Source organism: Rhopalosiphum maidis, chromosome 1 (genome assembly GCF_003676215.2).
Source record: "Rhopalosiphum maidis isolate BTI-1 chromosome 1, ASM367621v3, whole genome shotgun sequence".
NCBI lineage: Eukaryota > Metazoa > Arthropoda > Insecta > Hemiptera > Aphididae > Rhopalosiphum > Rhopalosiphum maidis.
In genome coordinates, this window is record NC_040877.1 from 21,528,340 (window position 1) to 21,549,830 (window position 21,491).

At 24.8% G+C, this 21,491-nt stretch overlaps 1 protein-coding gene across 2 annotated transcripts in view; it reads left to right on the top strand.

Annotated features, from left to right (window-relative positions):
- The window catches only part of LOC113560319 (A-kinase anchor protein 200), a 32,894-nt gene extending 11,931 nt beyond the window's left edge, over positions 1-20,963 (top strand). Inside the window, exons 2-8 of one of the 2 annotated variants that reach the window (XM_026966102.1) lie at positions 6,880-7,228; positions 9,508-9,801; positions 19,693-19,821; positions 19,889-20,044; positions 20,109-20,252; positions 20,330-20,413; positions 20,660-20,963. In XM_026966102.1, the coding sequence (XP_026821903.1) occupies positions 7,031-7,228; positions 9,508-9,801; positions 19,693-19,821; positions 19,889-20,044; positions 20,109-20,252; positions 20,330-20,413; positions 20,660-20,740 (1,086 nt within the window). In that variant the 5' untranslated portion in view covers positions 6,880-7,030 and the 3' untranslated portion in view covers positions 20,741-20,963. The remainder of the gene's footprint in view (positions 1-6,879; positions 7,229-9,507; positions 9,802-19,692; positions 19,822-19,888; positions 20,045-20,108; positions 20,253-20,329; positions 20,414-20,659) is intronic. The other variant, XM_026966103.1, reaches the window with a different exon arrangement.
- Positions 20,964-21,491: the final 528 nt, after the last annotated feature.

The window sequence follows — 21,491 nt, forward strand, 5'->3', positions numbered from 1 at the left end:
TATCTGCAGCTGTCACTAACGCATAACATGTCGATTTTGCTGTAAATTTTAAAGTCATCATAACTTATTACAAAATTAAAATATCATACGAATCATAGCGGGGTCCTAGATAATATAAATTTTAATCTATTCACTTCAATATTAGAAATAACATGGTGAATTAGATTATTTTCTGAACCTAAAATTTTAACTATATTTGATATTCTAAGAAATAAAAAGATACCAAAGATACTAGTAAATGTTATGTTAGTCAGATGTTCTATTAATTAAACTCGTGCATCATACTGAATTACATATAGTTAGTGATGAAAGGATGTTTGCTAATATTTATTATCAATGTTGTGATTTTATAATAAATATTAACAAAAAAAACTATTAGTGTATTATTCTTTAAAATTTTTATATTAGTTATATTATAATTTTTGAATACAAAGAAATTATGTTTCTAAGTACCACTTTACTATAATATAGTTCACTTTATATACACAAAAATGGTTAGGTGATCTGCATGTCTTATAAGTTCCGAACTTAAACTGAAGCGACATTCCGTTGATGGTAATTATTTGCAACAGTATTTGTTTTCTATTGTGAACTTCCTTACATGTTTAATCGACTTGTGTAATGCATATCTCACGAGTAATGTAATTCGACAAGACTATATCAATGAAAACCGAAACCGTGACCACAGGAAACTTGATATTTTTGTATTCTAATTAGATAGTCATTTGGATTAGTTTTTTCCCCTGATATGCATACAACAGTTTTTATTTTCGTCAAGTAAATTAGATTTACCTCCTATACGATAATGTTTTGTATTAATATTGAGATAGTAAGAATTATATTTTATTAACAGATAGGTAATATGCTTATTTTTATAATCATTTATTGTTCCAATCAAATGATATGAATAATAAATATTAAGCCACGTGCATATGTAATATTTTTCTGGTTGAAACAATATTTTGATAAAAAATGTTATAAACTTATAAACATTATGTTGATAAAATAAAATAAATTCGATTTTTATACAGTCTTATCTACATTTTGGAGTGTGCAAACAAAGACAAAGAGGCTCATTTTATAAATATTATATAATGTAGTTGATTTACGCAGTTTAAAACAATATATTTGATTATGTTATAATTACATCATTAAAATGATTCAATATTAAAACTTCATAATATTATAATAAATGTATATATATATATAACTATTACAAAGTATGTTTGAGTACTAAATGTCTCATATAACTTTTTTAGACTTTAAAACTATAACATAAAATATCCAAGTATGAATTTAAGTTTATCTTAAAATGTTAACATCGTATATTATTGTTGGTATAATATTAAAACCTATTCTTTTTACATATAATTTTAGAAAAAATCTGTTTTTACCAACATCAATTTGAACGATGTCTAACGTATTATTATTGTTATTATTATTATTATTATTATTATTATTATTTTTTTTGTAAAATAAACAGCTATTTATTACTCAATTTGTATAGGTATTTATTGAATTGTGTGAATAACTAACTAAATATAATATTAGGCATTCCTAACACAGTTTAGAAACAATTACTTTTTGTTGATCTTTGTTTATAATAGTTATATTGATTTGTATGCAAATAACAAATCAATATTGATGTACAATCAGAGTAAATCAAAGTAATAATTAGATTAAATAGTGAAATTAAATTAGTTAGTTTATGGTATTATTGTCATAACTTAGTATTTTTCTTTAGGTTTCATTGTCTTCAAAATATTACGCATATACTCATTTAAACATTGTTACTCCGATGCATATATACATAGAGCTATTATCGAGAAATACATTACGAATAACAATAACGTCAATAACTAAAATTTATAAATATTGTAAAAGTGTATGCATATTTTAAATACTGTAATATAATATAGTTTAGTGTTTGAATTTGAATACAATTTTTGTCATTCATTAAGATTTAAATACCATTTAGTGTTTTGGTATATATAATTAATTTAATGTTAAATGAAAAATAAAATGGAGAATAATTAAACTAATTTTTACTATAATTTTCAGTTTTTTTTTTTATTTATGTTTTAATCAAGTATAAGATTCACTGTAGTAGATTCATATTCATATATTCCTTAACGTATACTTTTATTTTATTCCATCACCTTTATAAATTACTTTTATTGGATTATGTGAAAATTGTTATGGGCTTAAAGCTATAAAACAGTTATGAAACGGTGTCAATGATCGTTTAATCGATTTTTGTAATATAATATATTTATAGATTGCTATTCTGCAATTTTATTTTAACAGTTTATCATATTTACGACCTAGTCGTAAAATGTTGACTGAAATTCTTTACTTAGTATTGATGTAGAAAATAAAATTCTAATATATTAATGTTCGTTAAATTAAAATTATTTAAATAAATAGAAAAATACATTTTTATAAATCATTAGTTAAAATTGCATTGAATTAGGTATTTATACTGCGATAAATATATCTACAATATATTATAACCTATGAGTTAGATTCAATTCATGAAAACTTTCTTCTAGAAATAATTTAATATTAAAATCAGAGCAGTTTTATAAATTTGAATGCCGATTTTTTTCGTCTTATTAACAGACTAATAAATAATATCAAACTTCATTATAGTTATATTATTTTATCTAACGTATGGATGTGTTTAATTATGTTTAATAAATGTGTTAATGCTTTAAATGTGTATTACTTCTAAAAGCATCGAAAACAACAAACTGTGTTGAAATGTTTTCAATTTGCATCTTAAATAAACTTACTATTTACACCTTCTTATAATATACACCTTCTATTATTCATCATTGGCTAGAAAATGTCTGAACTATGTCAACAGAGGATGAATGAATTTATATCTCAAGTATATTCAATGTAAATAATAACTATTATAATTTAACTTTATTAGATTTTTTCTCTTATTTAATATTATTAAAATAATTATATTAGACTGTACTATAAGCATACAGGTACCTTATTTATAGAACAGTGGTTTTCTTGTTACTCATCATCGGATCACATCGTTGAAACTGACTAATTTATATAAAGAGATCAATACCGTGGTGAGTCATTTGAATGAATCGTTATTACGCATCATTATCACAATTCGCGACACGGGTCAGTGTTGGCCATGTCGACATTGAATTTCGAGCAAGGTCGTTGTTTTTTATTTATTATTCATACCTAATATTATGTATGTATTTTTTAAATTCATTATAATCGCATACCGTATAATCTTTATTATCATGATTATAATAATTATTACTATAGAAATTGTTAAAAAATTCAATTATACTTCTTTTTTTTTTTTTTTTTGTAAAAATAATATAAAATTATTTTAAAATATTACAATCTATACAAGTGTACAATAAGTAATAAGTAATTAACATAATAATACTTTTATAAATGATTATCGTAGACTTCTATATTTGTAGTGCTATTTCCCGTATTTTTAATAATTTTGATAAAAATATATTTTTTTTTAATTATTAAATAATAAGATATGTATATAAGTTATATTACAAATAAAGTAATATAACTTTTTAAATGTTTTAGGTATTTAAAAAAAAAACTAGATATTTTGCCATACAATTCTGTATTTCTGATTTTTTATTTATTTATTATTAAACCTTCACTTGAAATGTCCCTTTAAAAAAAATACTATGGCTTAGGAGAGATTGTCTAATCACCACGTCAAGTATCAATTACTAGTTTCAACATTGCTAAGCATTTTAGAAGTATACTTAAATTTTTATTTTAATCATATTTTCTATTTGATAATAATTTATTTAACTTATATAGATAATACTAATTACCTAATGAATGTATGTTGTTCATTTTATCATTATGTTTTATTTTAATACTTCAAAAATGGTATATTATTAACATTGTAATAACTTAATTATATTAATTTTTATTACGAATATGCCCAAGTAAATATGTTAAATAGGTTTAAAAATATGCAAATATATTGTACCTAACTATAATACTAAGTTTTATAAAAAAAAATCAATATAAAGATAAATGACTCATTCGACAACCCTCTGTCCAGTGGAACAGTTGAAAACCACTGGCGTCGACGATGAGTCACGAGTTCCTAGTCGGTTGGGGCAGACGAAAGGGGAGAAAGTGTCTTCTTATGTTTATTGTATATATAGTACATTGTGTAACGTTGTAAGTTGTCCATGAATTTGGATGTCGAATAGTTGTTTTATTTATCGAGTTTTGCAAACGTTTACATTATATACATATTTTTTTTATTTGCACTCGTACAATGCAAATTAATAATTATCTTTTTTACTAGTAGATAAATAGTTATGATTTAAAAGGGTACTATGTCAAGTAATTCAATTTAAAAAAAAGCTCTCCTTTAAAACTTAACTTAAATTATATTTCTCGTTTTAATTATTTGGAGTCATCTAGATTTCCCTAGTTAGTATAATTTGTTATTCCTTAAAACAAAATGTAGAGCTTATAATTATTAAATGTTAATAATATTTTGTAGTATCGTATATGCTACAAATTATAAAGTACCGTGTCTCATACATCTTACACTTATTATACTAGTTTTTATTTTGTTTGACTGAAATAATAACCTATACAATGTTTTAATTTTTTAATAGCTTTGCTAATAAGAAAGTTTATAATAATTTGTAATTTGATAATTATGTTGTTTGAACTTTCATTCTCATTTTTTAAACTATTTAAAATGTAATAAAATAATCTCAAATTGTTAAATAAAAATGTTATTTTATTTACATTATGTATTCAATATTATTATAATTTACTACCTACCTAATTTAATTGGTCAATAATAACGAATTTTTTTTGTCAGAGTTAATATGATTTATATATTTTACATACAACTATTCCTATTATATAAAAATCATTAATAATATACTTTTTTAATTTGTATAGTTTTGATTTATTAATTTAAAGTTATCCATATTTAGTTAGTAATTTTGTAGATTTACTTGTTGAAATAAAAATATATTCATTTTAATACATTTTCTTGTTGTAGGTATAATCGGTATTAAAAACATTTTTATTTATTGATATAGATCGTTTGAATTCTTCTAAGGTACGGCATGATTGGAATTTATTAACGTTTTAGGAATGTGATAAGTTTAATAGTAGAGTACAATCGATTATTAATGACCTTAAATTAAAATAGATCATTAATATTCGTCACTATTTAATAAAATAATTGATCAGAGTACAGTATTATTACATAGTTGCTGTCTTATATTTTTTTTATTAAATTAGAGAAACACATTAGGGAAATAAAAATAGTTTCTAATTTATTTTTATTTTATTCAAATGTTGAATGTTAAGTGTTCAGTATACAGTTTTGCTAGGTTTAATGGCAATGGTTATCATACCTATTCTAAACGTTTATAATAACGTTATTATATTAAAATGAATTATATCAATATGCAATTATAATTTATATTTAATAAAAATGTAATTTTAATAATTAATATACGAATAATTTAAATTAAAAGTTAATGATAATAGTAGTGAAAAAAATTATAAATACATTTTATTTCTATAGCGTCTTAATATTGTTGAGTTAATATTTTACAAAAAAAATCATACCTACTTTATCAACAACAATTGGAATTAATTTATCAAATATATCAACGAAAATTATATTCTGTCTGTACTATTATTATACGGCTGTATGGTTTTATTTTTCTTATCAAAATTGATTCTCTTTAATCGCAAAGGTCTACATCTCACATAAAGTATATATTATACAATGTATATACCACATAATTATGCAGACAAATAAGATAATTTAATCATCCAACTAAAAATAATATGTTGTAATATAATAATGTACGACAATAATTAAAACAGTTTTTAATGACTTTAAATAATAATAATATTAGAAAATATTTAAATATTAAATTCGAAAAATATAGTATGTGTACCTATTGTACCTACATTATAACTAGGTATAAAATTAAACATGCCATTGTATCTCATACCAATTATTAATTATTTTATATTTACAATAAAGTAAAATAAATATTGACATGAACAGTGTTTAAACTATTAAACTTATTAAGTTGTAGTAAATAAAATAACATTACATTTCTCTTTCAATATTGGCACAATCTCGACTTAATACTATACATTTTGCTTTTGTATTGGGTGTGTACTATATAGCATATTAGAATAGCAAGAGTGTATTAAGTAGCATAATATAACTTATATCATAATACAACTCGGTTCAAGGACAAAGGTAATGATCACAGGATGTATGCAAGACATTCCCGTTCAAATTGAATTATGTCTGGTGGCCAAGTCAATCGCTTATCCACTAGTCTATCTATTTAATTTTTATTATTATCAGTGCAACACGCTGGTATACAACGCACGTATAATAGATGGACGTTTATTTTAAATCACGTACCTTATGCATTCTCATTCCACTATAATTTTTATAGTAATATAATAAACCACGAGATTTTTTTTTTTAAACGCAGTGTATTACCGGAAACCATCACTATCAACGGATTCCCAAAATGTTTTGGTTAAATATTAATTGTTACTATCGCTTATGTTATTATTTAGTAACTAGTTATTCCATCTGACTTCTCATTTTAGTTACTAATATTTAATTTTAATAAATATATGATATAATAATATATAATAAATAAATCGTTAAAAACAAATAATCTGAGTATTAAATAAATTATATTTTTTTATGTTCAATGAACAAATTCCCCGCTGACAATTTAGTCCAGTGTTTTTAGAGATAAGGCTGCATTGGTGTGACATTTAGATTAGTAGTGGGGCTAACGATAACTAATTTTGATATTTTCGTTATTATTGTTTCAGAATAGTTTGACAAAGAAGCTGTGTCACAAATCGAACACTGTTTATCAACAGAAAAACATTGTGTAGTGTTTTACTTTTTAATTATTAAGTTGTATACACGCACAAACTAGTTGTTTTTCATTTCGGTAACTAATTTATTAATTATCAAAATATGGGAGCCAGACAAAGCAAAAGATCTGTAGACATATCTGCCGGAGCTACAAAAGCAGAAAAAGTAGCAGCTGGAGAACCTTTAGAAAATGGCACAATTACATCTGCTTCAGCTGACGAAAAACAAGTTGTTGAGGCAAATGGTGGAGTAGAAGAAACGACCAAACAGAATGGATCAACACCCCATATAGATGAAAAGGTTTGATTTTGTATTATTTTATTTTATGTTAGATATTTTTTTTTTATGAAATACTATTTCGTTTTTAATATTTTACTTAATTTATGTTGTATGATATTTTACAATTTAACATTTTAGTATTATTTATGATTATACTTTTGTAAAAGACATCCATTCATTGACATTTTATTGAATAACAGTATTATAGCAACATATAGGTATAGACATTTAAATAATATCAATAATTATAATAAACACTTGTTAAATAAAATATTTATTATTACCTTCTTATAATAAATACTTAATCCCAAAAATCATTTCAAAACGAAAAAATACTTTAAGAAGTCTATTAATAGTATAATTAAAACGCTATAACTGTATAATTTTCTTAATGATTTTAGTTAAAATATTCAGTGGCATTTGAGCATTTAAGTTTTTAACCTATGTTAATTTCAACGTCACGGTTTTCTTCGGTTTGTAATCTGACCTAGACCTTTGATTTTTAGTTATTTTATCTTTTTAGTTGTTTGTCTTTACGGTAGGTATGCGAGTAGTGAAATATTCGTAGTATAAATACCATTATCTAATATTTGGCCAGATAATAATTTATCATATTTATTTAGGAATAAATTGATTCTTCTAGAAAAATGAATCTTTTGTTAAAATAAAACTTATTTATTTTCTATATTTTTTGAATTCTTATTAATTAAAACATTAAAATAAAATAACTATAAAATAACTATAACTCGGACATTTAATTTTATAAATATAATATAAATTATTTAGGAATTAAATTGAATTGTATTTTATGATTTAGTATTATATTTCCTTTATGAAATTACCATATTACATTAATTGTTCATCTTATAATAATTATGTTAGTATCATAATATTATTATTTATTTTCAAAAAGATAGGGATTATATCAATATAATATACAATATTAAATCCTAAGTACTTTTTTTAATATATTATTAATTACATAACTCTACAATTACCTTGTTAACACATTCATTATTTAGAAAACTACGTTTTCAGAATATTATTTTTATTATATGATTAAATTCATTAAAAACCATGATTTATTGCTCCTTTGAGTTGTTCAAAATTTTGTTTTTATAAATAGGAAGTTTAAAAAAATATTCAGCCTTAAAAATGGAATATTAAAATAATAACGTATCCTGAAGTGTAAAAATATTAAAAATGTAGTTAATGTTTAAATTTAGTTTATTGTTATTTAATATTTATATTATAGTTGTGCCGGCTAACATCCTTTCATGCTACTTAAACACAAAATCAGCGTTTATTGTTTGTCACGCGCATCTGTACTTTAAACTTTATTTAATTTATCTAGATAAATTATGTTTATTATGTTTTAACATTAGGTATATTATACTTACAATATCGCTATTTAAATACTATACTAAATGAAATATGAACCTATATAAGTTTATGATGCGAACATTTTGTTTTATATTAACTAAGTATTATAGTAAATTTTATACAAAGTAAGTTTTTAGATATTTTGTATTTGCTCAAATAACTAAACACAAATATAGTATGAATATCCATTGTAAGATATTTAAACTTAGATAAACAGCTGATCAGAAAATATAAATAAATGGTTTACATAAGTAAAATATAATTTAATAGTCATAATAATATCAAACGAATTTATTATTTTACGTTCCTCAACATAAAGAGAATAAATTATTAATTGCGTTGGTATTTAGTTGAATTTCCAATAACCTAAAAAAAAAAGTTTAAGAAAATAGGTTTCTTTGTAAAAAATCGTAAATGATTTTGATTTTTAACGCGAATTATTCGAATTACCTGTTCTTTATCATAAGATCTGTCGCTATTAATAGGTTTTAAATGTATTAATCCCTTTTAAGAGATGATTGCTAGTTTTAAATACAGCTGTTATAAGAGAGAGGGGTATAAATACTTAAAATAGTAATATTATATGGTATAGAATTTGATGTTTCAATATTAATAAAACGAAATCATCATTAGATGACAAAACAAATCAGTAATGGAAAATGGATCTATTGTTATATGACTGTTTGAATTTAGCATTCATAAAATATACATTAAAACGTGATAATAAAGTGTAATAGTTTAGTTTTAATTAAAGCTATTTTGATTTTTTTTTGTATGTTATAATATTGTCATCATTATTTTTATGAACCAACTACGCCTATAAACGCTTAAATCAATTTTAATTGAATTTTATATTAATACAATTGAATTATTGTATGTAAGTATTGTATTATAATTTATAATTATTATTTTTCTAGGAAACTACTGAAACTGAAGATGTCAAAGAACCTATTAAAACTGAAGAAGAAAAATCTGAAGTCGCAGCACCGATTTCTGAAGCTAATGGTGATGTAGACGCTGTTGCAGATGAATCATCTAAGACTCCGACTGACGAAACCACTACAGGAGAGGTACAAGCATCTGCAGAAAAAAAACGTAAGAAGAAAAAATCCTGGTCCTTCAGAAATATCAGTTTCAATAAGAAAGATAAATCTAAACCGGTAGTAAAGGAACAAGCTGCTGTTGACGTAAAAACCGAAACAGTTGAAGAGGTAAGATAAAAAAATTAAGAATTTTAAAATAAAATCTAAGTTGATTGATAACAATCACTTTTAATATTTATTAAATAGATATATTATTCATTATCATCACTATTGAAGATGATACTTTAAACCATATTATTAAACTTAATGTTCCTCAAACTTAAGACGGTCTATTTCTGTTTTGGTTTAATTTTCTCGTCACTTCCCACGTCGCCAAAATTTTCTTTATTGACTAAGATTCGGAATAAATTATATCATAGAGAAATTTAACTAAAAATTTGTAAATATATATAATAAGTATTTAATATAAATCTGGGTTTTACTTATAAAATACTTAATTTTATAGTTAACTTAAGCGAATTTAATGTATGATTGGTATTTAATAAGATCATAATATTATAATTTATAATTGTATTACAATGTAATTTACAGTGAGTAATAATATACACGTATAATAAATCGTTATGACTTTAAAACAAATATTACTTGTATATAATGTTATCTATTCTGATCTCTGGTAATTTTATGTAATGTTTGATAATACAAAGGTAGGTATTTTTTATAGGCCTAATTGTAATTTGGAACAATTATAATCCCAAAATCCTTCAATATAAATTTAGTCACCCCATTTTATTATTATTATTGTTTTGTTTGAAGCTCAGATTATATACTAAATTATTTAATATACACTTTTTTAAATTTAAATATTTTTAGTATTTGATTAGCGATCAGAAGAAATCATCTTATTAGTTTTCGGCCTAGTTTTTTCTTGTTTTAGTTTAGAATGTTCTGGGTAAGTTATATTCTACTTTTTTTTATATATTATTCTTGGCAGCAGCGTGGTCACAAAAGCAATCGTGAAACCTTGAACCTAGCACGTTGGATGGAGGACGTTGACTTGTTTGAATACCCGATGTGTGATAGCCCTATATATTGGTTCCTCTAATGGTATTGTTGTACAGATATATAACGTACTAGATCGCGCGTGTGTTGATAGTCACGAGTTTTACTATGTTTTAATTTTTTGTTGTTATTAACGGATAAGTATACGAGATGTGGAAAGGGTTACAGTATTGGTATATTATTTGTGCCTTGCGCAAGCAGGATTAATAACATTTTGATTTCTTAAAAATGGACAACAATAGCCGCCTGAAAATTGTCAGCCTAAACAATAAACATTACAAACGCACCTCTTTGATGATAGTATATAGCTTATTATATTCAGGCGTACGTGGATATAGTTTGAGGGTTTTCTTCGAATACAATATGCGCTACACGACTTTTGTCTACAGGAAACTGCGATCAAGGAATTATTAAGTTATTATAATGTTGTGTCTTTTAATTCTGAAGTATTTTTTTTTATCCGTTAACCGCACCTTGATAAGTATTCAAACAATTTACATTATAATTTATAATATACTCTTCCCGTTCCCGAAGGCTTCTGAAAATGTGTTCTGTTATGATATTTGTTTAAACAAGTTGTATATTAATAATAAATAATGTAACCCTCTACTGTTAAATTTTAATGAAAAGTGATTCTTAGAGTGGGTGTAAAGAATAATGACTTCCTCTTACTTAACTCCAAGAGCAGTTTCTCTAAGAGGTACTTTGCGTACTAGAACTAATACTCGTAAAGCTAACTGTCGACATAAAAATATGTCCATTGGGTGTTTAAATAACGTGTTTGTGGTTATTTGTGAGATATGTAGCTTCTACAAGTATATGTTTTATAAATAATAACAAATTTGTATCGATTATAATATTTATTATAATCAGAAAATATATTATATTATATATTTGTATATTCTTATTAAATTAAATGGATTTTATTTAAATAAAGTGTATCAAGTACTTATTTCTTTTTAATTTGTGCTGAAACTTGCCGAGATAAATAGACTTTGAAAAAAAATCAATCACTTGTTTACTTAATGTTTCATGACTTAATATTCTTATGACATAAACGTTTTTGTAACTATAGGTCATGGTTAAAATAAATAGAACGTAGCTGCGAACTATTGTTTTTATTAAAACGCGTTTAAATTTCAAACGTTTGGCTCTCAACCAAAATATATTCGTGCAAAGTCACAAATGTAATATACTTGCAGTGGTTTCCGATATGAAATTATGGTAAAATCGTATAAGCCGTTTGTTCAATAAATGAGCTTTTGTGTGGTTGAAAAAATGCAAGAATCGTCGCAAAAAATAAATGCGTGAACCGAAAAAAGTAATGGGAACTAGGTAGTTGACCAAAAAAAAATTATTGTACGAGGGCATGAAGCCAAAAAAAAAAACTGTCATACAGAAGAAAAAAATATCTGGTCTGGGAGGGTCTAGAACGCGAGACGTGCACGATCGATCGCTACAGACCCGTCGCGACGCCCCAGTATCCATAGCAACACGTTGCATAGTGGGCCCGAGCTGTAACGTTTACGTACGTATTATAATATCAAACCGGCCGGTTACCGACTATCCCAAAATTGAATATATCCGCCGCCCACATCGGTTACCATCATGATTTGTCCCGTTTGATAGTTATTATATTTTATTCCACCCACAACCCGGCTGACAGTATTTACTCAATTAAATCCACATATTACTAGTTAATTGGCAGTATACAAGGTGTGTGAATAAGATGTTCTGAAAGTACAACCCTGTCAATTGTATTCAAATTAGAAAAAGCATAAATTAAAAACACCATGTTACTATACCTATCGTCAAAAACCATAAGTGATATAATTGCGTAGATCAATCGTATTTTCCTTTTGATTGAATTGCATTAAAACGATATGAAATTTAGTGCGAAATATATATATTTTTAAGTGATTATAGTTTATTGTGTTAGATGTATCAATCAGATAATCATATATAATGTGAATTGAATAAATTACCAGTTCAAAAAAAAAAAAACGATAAGAACTTTATTGCTTGTTTATTTAAAAAATAAAATTGATATTTAATATATTATTTGAATTCTGCTTCAGCAATTAGTTTTATTATTATTTTTATACTTTATACTTTAATTTTTTAGTAAAACAATTTAATACGTTTTCCTTTAATCATGGTTTATCGTTATTTAAATTCTGGCTCTAGTTAATATTTTGTATGTAGTGATTTATCTTATGCGCCATTATTCTTATCGTTCAATAACAAAATAATCTTAGGAATTTGTCATTATCTTATTTCAAATACACTTGTGCATATAAATGTATAAGTATTTACTAAAAAAAAATATATATACAAACATAAAAACTTGAAATTGTAATTAATTAAAAAACAACAGCATACTGAGTATGTATTTAATTTAAATACAATTGTAGTTTATACAAAAAAAAATTAAGATGATGTCACACCGATGTTTATGTTATACGTGGGAATATAAGTTTACAAATTTATTTTATGAATGATTGAAAAGTGATAGAGTGTGGTTGTCAACTCTATTAAAAGTTGTAATGATTCGAAATGGTTTTCGTAATTTTATTATATTGTGTCTATAACAATTTAATGTTAATTATTTTTTAAATATATTTGTTTTCAGTAGCATTTAATATAAAATATTTTTTCTTTAATTTTAATTTTACAACATTTATTATAAATCTTCGTGAAGCTCTTTTTGGTCTAGTGTATGCAACTGAAATAACAAACTTTTGCAGTTTAGCGCCCTGTTAATACAGTCATATTTATTATTATTAAGGTACATTATTTACTAATTAAAATATGATAAACTATTAAGTATGTATTTGTATTTCTTTCCTTGTTATTATCGTTAATCTTGTTCTCTGCTTTGATAATTGATTCTATATGTATTTAACAATGTTTTTTCTGTATCTAGAATTCTTAAAATATGTTGCTGATATAATTTTTTATAACTTTTGAAGTGTGGATAATAATATGCCTAGCAATAGTTTTCATGTATTGTTATTTTATTAGAACTCTGTAAATTGCATAACAATGGCAAATGACAGTCCAACTTGTAGCTCATATTTCTTAATCAATTTATTAGAAAACGCCTCTCATAAGATTATAGTTGTTTAATGTATACAGTTTTTATAATTAATTTATCGATTATAAAATATTATAGGTACCACCTATTTGATAGGTAATCGTTTAATTTTTGACATTTTACTAAAAAGCAAAATGATATGTGCTTACTTTTAATATTTCAGTGCCTTAGTATAATAATAATTGAACAAAGCAAAAGATAAATTGTTAAAATAGTGATTTTTAATAGTGATAACTGTTCATTGGTCATAACTCATAATTATTTTTATCTATTAGAATTTTGTATCAGTTAAAAGCTGGTAAACTAGTTAACCCAAAATTGTATATGTAGGTCATAGTTAAAAATAAAATGTATTGCATTGTTCTTATAACTGTTATTTGTTTACCATCATAATTCCGGAAATTAGCAGATATATAATAATAGAAAAACCACATATAATATAGGTGCCCATAAGAACCATAATAAGAAATACATAATATAGTTGCGGGAAAACCTTTAGGGTATGTAAGAAACAATGAAGGTAACTGTAAAATCCTAAGATCGCGTCCTTCGGAGACATTGAAGACGAACAAAAGCGGAAGACGCGTTGTTCGTTTTTCCTCTTAACCGATAGTTCCCGATACACACAATATTGTGGCATTGTATAATATAGCTTTGTCGTGTCTTCAACCGGTTTATGTGCTGCCAGGGTACATTGAACCATGTTAGTTTTTTCTTTTTCTTCTGTTTTTCGACAAAGACCCAACCTACCAACAGTTGTGGCGTGGTGTTCCGCAATAGTGTATTATATTTATATACACAAACACATACACTGACTGTTAAGTACTGCTACTGTCGCTACTGATGTTCAAATGGCGCGTAACTGCGGAACGAGGGGATACGTTGCTGCCGCCCCACCATTAGCTAGGTTTTCGTACTCAATTTGTATATATATATATATATATATATATATTATAAATAGTCATTATAATAATAAATTGTCAAATTCTACGAGGTACGTGAGATAAACGAGTTTTTTGAAATGTTATTAAGTGTACTAAATGTAATATGGGATAGAATGCTTGTTTAAAATATATTTTAAGAAAAAACAATAGGAAGTTGGATGGTATACATATGTGAGGAAATATTTTTTACGTCATGAAAAGACCCGTTTAGTCCCGCAGAAAAAAAATAAACAGTCACGTTGTATACTTGAAACTTTTTTTATTTATAATATAAAATGTGGTTAATAAAACATGTTGGGGATACTCTGTTGATAAATTGATGCTGCCATAAGATATTCTTTGCTCTGCTCCCCCGATAATGTAATATTATAAAATATGAATACATTGCGCGTTATTCCCATTCATCAAATTGTTACTTTTGTCTCCGGAAGTCAAGTACGCCATTTTTGATTTTTCAACGAGATGGTGGTTCATATATCATAAACCAAAATAAATGTTTAATAGAATACCTATTCACAATAATATACTGCATTAGGTTTAATCGTTTTTATCTTTTTATTCGTGACCATAAAAATTTTCCTGAACACACCATAGCAATCTTATATATATTTATATATATATATATATAGAAAAATGCAAACTATTTGACTTAATTAGTATTTTTAAAAGTATTTTATAGAACGATTAAGAATCGTTCAAATAATATATACTATGTATAATTCTTTCATCACATTTTATTTAATAGTATTTTAATTTTACAAAGATATGTTTTTAAACATTAGTAAGCACATTACTTTTTATTTTATTTATGTTTTAAATAAAATGCGACTTAATAAATCGATAAAACCTGCTGGTATTTTAAAGACCATGTAATATATTGTGATGATAAAATATATGTTTTGAAGGTTAGGATAAGGTTATATTTTAATAATTATAAACCCAATATCTTATTAAATACCTATCCAATATTTGTTTGTTTTCAACAGTGAAAATATTCGTTAAATAAGGACTTTAAACTCGTGCTATTTTGATAGTTAAAAAAATGTAGTATATCATACAATACAATAACTAATATACATTCTTAAATTCCTTTATAATAATATATTATATTTTACATAATCTGAATTAGACTTAACGTATTCATAATTTTTGATTAGTCATTTTATAGATAATATTATAATAATATAAATTATATAGAATTTAAATAAATATACATGTCATTTTATTTTAAAATTGAATTAGATATATGACTTATAATATTTATATTTTCTGTGAATTCGTGCCGTATCACCACCCGAGCTCTCATCTCTACTCTCAAGACTGAAAACATAAAACCAATTAAATCGAATCTGTCATCAAACTATAAATCATAGCTTTCAAAAACTATTATAGGTATCGGTTTGTGAGGTAACTTATAACTTGTATCCTAACATTTTTTTTTATTTTTTCATACTGGAGTAGTAATAGAATAGTTCGATTTATATACTTCTAAATCGGAGAAATCAGTGTATTTATTATGCATTTGTCATATGATCAAAGTAGGGCATTAGACATACGATAGGTCTAACCTGATTCAAATCAATTGATATTGTTCTTACGAAATGTAATCATATATCTTTAATTATTTATGGTCGTATTTTATTTATCACTCATATAATTTCATAAATGTCCTTTCTAATAAACATATTTTATTAAAATCATTGAATCTATATATGTATATGGATATTGTACCCAAATATTATGATAAAGTCTAATTGGCGTAAAATTCATAGTCCTAAATCTAAAACTTATTGAGTTTATTTAAAAAGATTAAATGTTGCAAAATCAATTAATTTTTGCTTGGATGTCAAAATAACGATTATATAAAGAATTTTCAATCAAAATCATTAAGTTTTAAATTCGGAGTGAAAAAGAACTATGGCCGCACCTAAATGGATTGAGTGGAGCAATGACTTGATTAGGTTTTACAATATAATTTTTTTAATATGTCCACCTTCGGGGCAATAAAATGCTTCTTTTTTCAAAAATTTAAAAGGGATGATTTCTTTATTTTACGGGATTAATTTCTATTAAAAGTTATTCCTTCGAGCAAAATTCTTAAAAATGTTTTAAAAAACCCACATAATCTCTTATTATATCTATACAAAAATATTATATAGGCAACATTTTTTTGGGCGTTACCCGTTTGCGTACATTTACCCTTTTTTGCGACTCTTTTGTGTACAAATGCACAACTTACTTGAGCACACGAATTTTTAATACCTGCGATAAATGACCCCATACGTAAAACTCGTTTACGAACATAAACTATAGTAAAACTGCTAAAGTCTACCAAAACTCAAAAAACATTTTCCTTCTCACTTTTACAGACTTAGAACTATCTTTATAGTATCATTAACATCACACGTTCAACTATACCTAGGGTAAATATGGTATATATAATAACTCAAAACATAGCCGAATTGATCCGGCTAAAATTGTTATTTAATTCAAAATTAGTACGTGTATCTTATCGATAAATGATAAATCTTGTCTACTATCTTGCACTAGGTACTAAGTTACAATATAAGTCTAAATTGTATACGCAAACGAGTCGTCATTTTACAGGTCAAAAATTGTGTACTGTGCACAAATGAATATCACCGATTTTTTTTTTATGCATTTAAAGTTGAAATTATGACAAAATTGTCAAAATCACAAAAAAATGATTTGACAATTATTTTGTATTAATTCAATAAAACTTTTTAATACAAGATTCCTCACAAGTAATTCATACTAAAACCATAAAATCTATAGAAGTCTACTTTTTGTTAAATAATAAGTTCATATTTGGAAAAAATTAAAAAAATGATGATTGTTTTGATATAATTTAAAACTATTATTTCTGTTAACATAAAATGTTTACGTATGAATTTTACTATAATACCTAATCAATGATATATTTTTTGATATCCTTTAATATATTATTATTATCTGTTGATAATATTAATCTGTTTTAAGGTATTTACAGAATAATATATACTAATAATATAATAAATGCAATGTTTTTGGAAAAGGTTTACTACCGTAGTATTAAGGGTAAAATTAATTTAATGGCGATGCATATCGTGAAATATAGTTTGTGATATAGGCAGACAGACCTCTCAGAATCGTTTTCGTATACAATGTGTAACTTATATCATTAAGTCAAAATTTAACACTTTCATAGTTGTGTTCCAATCGACACCTTATTTACAGTAGAGTGGTACCCACTTGCTTATCTTTGTTAATTTAATATTATAGTAATTAAAGCAATTATATTGGTAGTTATTGTACATAAATTCAATTTAAAATTAAAATAACTCACTCTATTAGGTAATTGTACGTACAATAAATGTCAAAATCATTAACTATTTAAGTCTCCATGTAATTGTAAGTTTATTTCCAAACTAATAAAAAATCAAAATTTGTATAACAAAAAAGTGATCAGAAATACTACTAACTCATCCATCATTTTAATAAAACTCCATCATTTTCCACTTACAAGTTGTCTATCAATGTTGTTAGGTATCATAAATGTAGCCGATTTTTAAAGTTAATGACACTTTACCTAAGAAAATAGTGCAAATATCGTAATAACTATTTAATTAAAAAAAAATATATTTTATAAATTTAGTTTGTTTAATTTTTTGAGATCTTTTAGCGTCCTTAATTATAACCTTATTAATATTGATATACAATTTATTTTTTTTTAACTAAATGAATTAATATTGTTTAAATATATTGCTATTAATTATAGATTTTAGTATTTTTAAAAACAATACGAATAACGTTTTTCTTTAATATTTGAAATGTTTGAGTTTGATTTTTTTCTACATACTTATTATAAATAATTCGATTCTCTACATTATTTTTTTCCTGTTGCTGTTCATCACGGTTGATCATATTTGTTCAAGGATCATTCACGTATCGTCCTAGTAAAAATTTATGCAACTACTCATATATTGCGTATATAGCAACTGTAAGCGTATCTGAAAATCGAGTAAGCGTGGCGGGAAACGATATCAATCAGAATAACAAATCAATAAAAAAAATTAATTGTAAACAATATGTTTCATCATCATGTCGTCCCTCCATAATACTGGTTACTTTATGGCGCTATAAATATAATGTCCACCAACACTAAGCAACAGTGTCTAGTTCGGTTGAGCTGGTCGCGTGTTATCTCGATTTTAAGAAATTTAAGTGAAATTTGCTACCTATTTCGTTACCGTTATAATGTCGTCTAGAGATTCTGCTTTGTTACCAAAGGTATAATAAAAAAAAGAATTAGTGCTTTATATTCTTAACACTGATAATTTATTTATGCTTAACTTAAATAGTAATTAATTATATGTAGTTCTTACAACTCTGTGTCTTTTTAAATTATAAACATATTTTAAATAAATTGTTTTTATAAAAAATACATCGTGTAAATAGTAATCTTTTTTTTTTTAATAACATTAAATATTGATTTATCTTGAGTATAGTTTTGAATATTCTGTTTAAATTATTTTCATGTAAATGGTTACCAGTTACTCAGTTACTTTTTTTTTTATTATTCTTTTTTACGTGTATATTATAATATAAATTATATTAAACAGCCCTTAACGAGTATAGAATAGATGGCTGAATGAAAGAATGAAAAATGTCTTTATTATTTATAGTGGTATATTTTATTAGTTGGTTCCCGTAGGGGCGAATTGATTAATAGGAGAATCCTCCTTAGTTGTTGACCTCTCAGTGGTACAAGACTTGCTTATTTATTGTCGCTGTTAATTGAACATAATTCGATCATTGTATAATATACAAAAAAAAATTCAACATATATCCCGTGAATCGTTTTTGATTGTTAACAATTTTTGACCTTGCCCACATTACTAAAATAAATCTATCCTAGTCAATTGTCAAATATAAATTAATTAATATTATTTCCAGGTGGCCGAAGAAGAAACCGTAAAAGAAGTAACTAAACCAGAAACTGAATCTGCTGTTGAAGTTCCAAAAGTCACTGAAGAACCTTCTGCTGTTGTTGAAGAAAAAGAACCTGAAGCTGTTGAATTAAATGTAAAAACATAATAATTGCATTATTATTAGCTTAGTATTAATCTGTTTATTTATTATTTTATTTCAGATCACAAATGTGGCTGAAATTCCGCCTCCATTACCAAGTAGTCCTCCCCCAGTAGAAGCAACCTCTGTTGTACCAACACCAACTATTGTTGAAACTCCTGCTCCAGTCCAACCAGTGGAAACTGAGGTTCCTGAGGTTGTACAAGCTGAACCTGAGGTAATAAAAATATTTATTTTATTTTACGTTCAAGTATTTTATCCTAAATAAGTGACTATTTTAGGATGAAGCAGTTGGTGGTGGAGAAGGTTTGGCTGAACCTCCTGAAGGTTTAAACACTTCTGATATTGAAAAAGAAGTAGCTGAGGTACCTTTGGTTAATGGTAACCACGTTGAAAGTGAACAATCTGAGCCTTCCTCGCCTGATGTAATTAAATTTGCTTATTTAATTTATAACTTAGTATTATACTTGTATACATAAATAATAATTATCTAATGTTTCAGTTAAATTCCTTATCTGAAAAAATTGAAGCAATCAAGTTATCCAACACGGCTGATATTATTGAAGCAACAAATGAAATTTCAAATGTAAGTTTTTTTATATTAAATTTTCTTTGTAATTTGTTTTTCTTATTATTTCCCTTGAGTTTATACTTAGAAAAAATATATTATGCTTAACTTCATTAGATAAACATAGTTTATTTTGTGGACATGCCATTATACCTTCCAATTTCATTATGAAAGTTGATTTGATTTTATGTCCGTCCAATTTTGGTTTAAAATATTGGAAACTAAGAAATTTTGATATTTGATTCATTGTTTATTACTTTACAGGACTTGCATGAAGTAAATGGTGTATGTGATGCAATAGCAGTTACAACAAATGGTGATGCTGGACACGAAGAAGGCAATTAAAAGATGCTCTGCGTTTTTTTATTATTATTATTATTATTATTCACTAAACGTTGACGTCAGTTATCGAAAACTACACTAATGTTATTACCTACTATTTTATGTGAAAAAAAAAATGTTTTATTTCATAATAAATTCCTCTTTAATTTTTTTTTTTAAATCCTATAACTAAAAAGACATTCCCATTTTGATGATCATAAATAAATTTATGCATTGCTCTTTCAAATTATTTTTATACTTGATTTTTGTAAATTGAAACAAAACAAATCTCTGCGACATAATACTTTTTTGTACAATTTTTTTTTTAATCGGCTGTTTATAAATATAAATATTTTTTTTATTATTATTTATTATTATATTAGATTTTATACTTAAAAAATAACTAAGTATAATAACATTAGATTGACATTTTAAAAGTTAAGTCATAATATGATTTAAATACAATATCTTTCTTTTTTACACATATTTGCTCTTTTGATAATGAAACGTAACGCTCAAATTTTTTATAACCAAAATACATTCCCGGACCAAGCTTAATTTTTAAATAGTTATTTTTTTTATTAACTTATATGCCTGTATTTATTTATATATGTAATATAAATATATACAAACAAAAAAAATGACTCAACTTGATCAAATATTAATTTCTGTAAGTTTATTTATATTATATATATCATTTTTTAGCAATTAATTGTATTTATTTTAATTTAAAAATATTTATAAAACGTTAAAAAAAAATCTGTTATTTTTATTT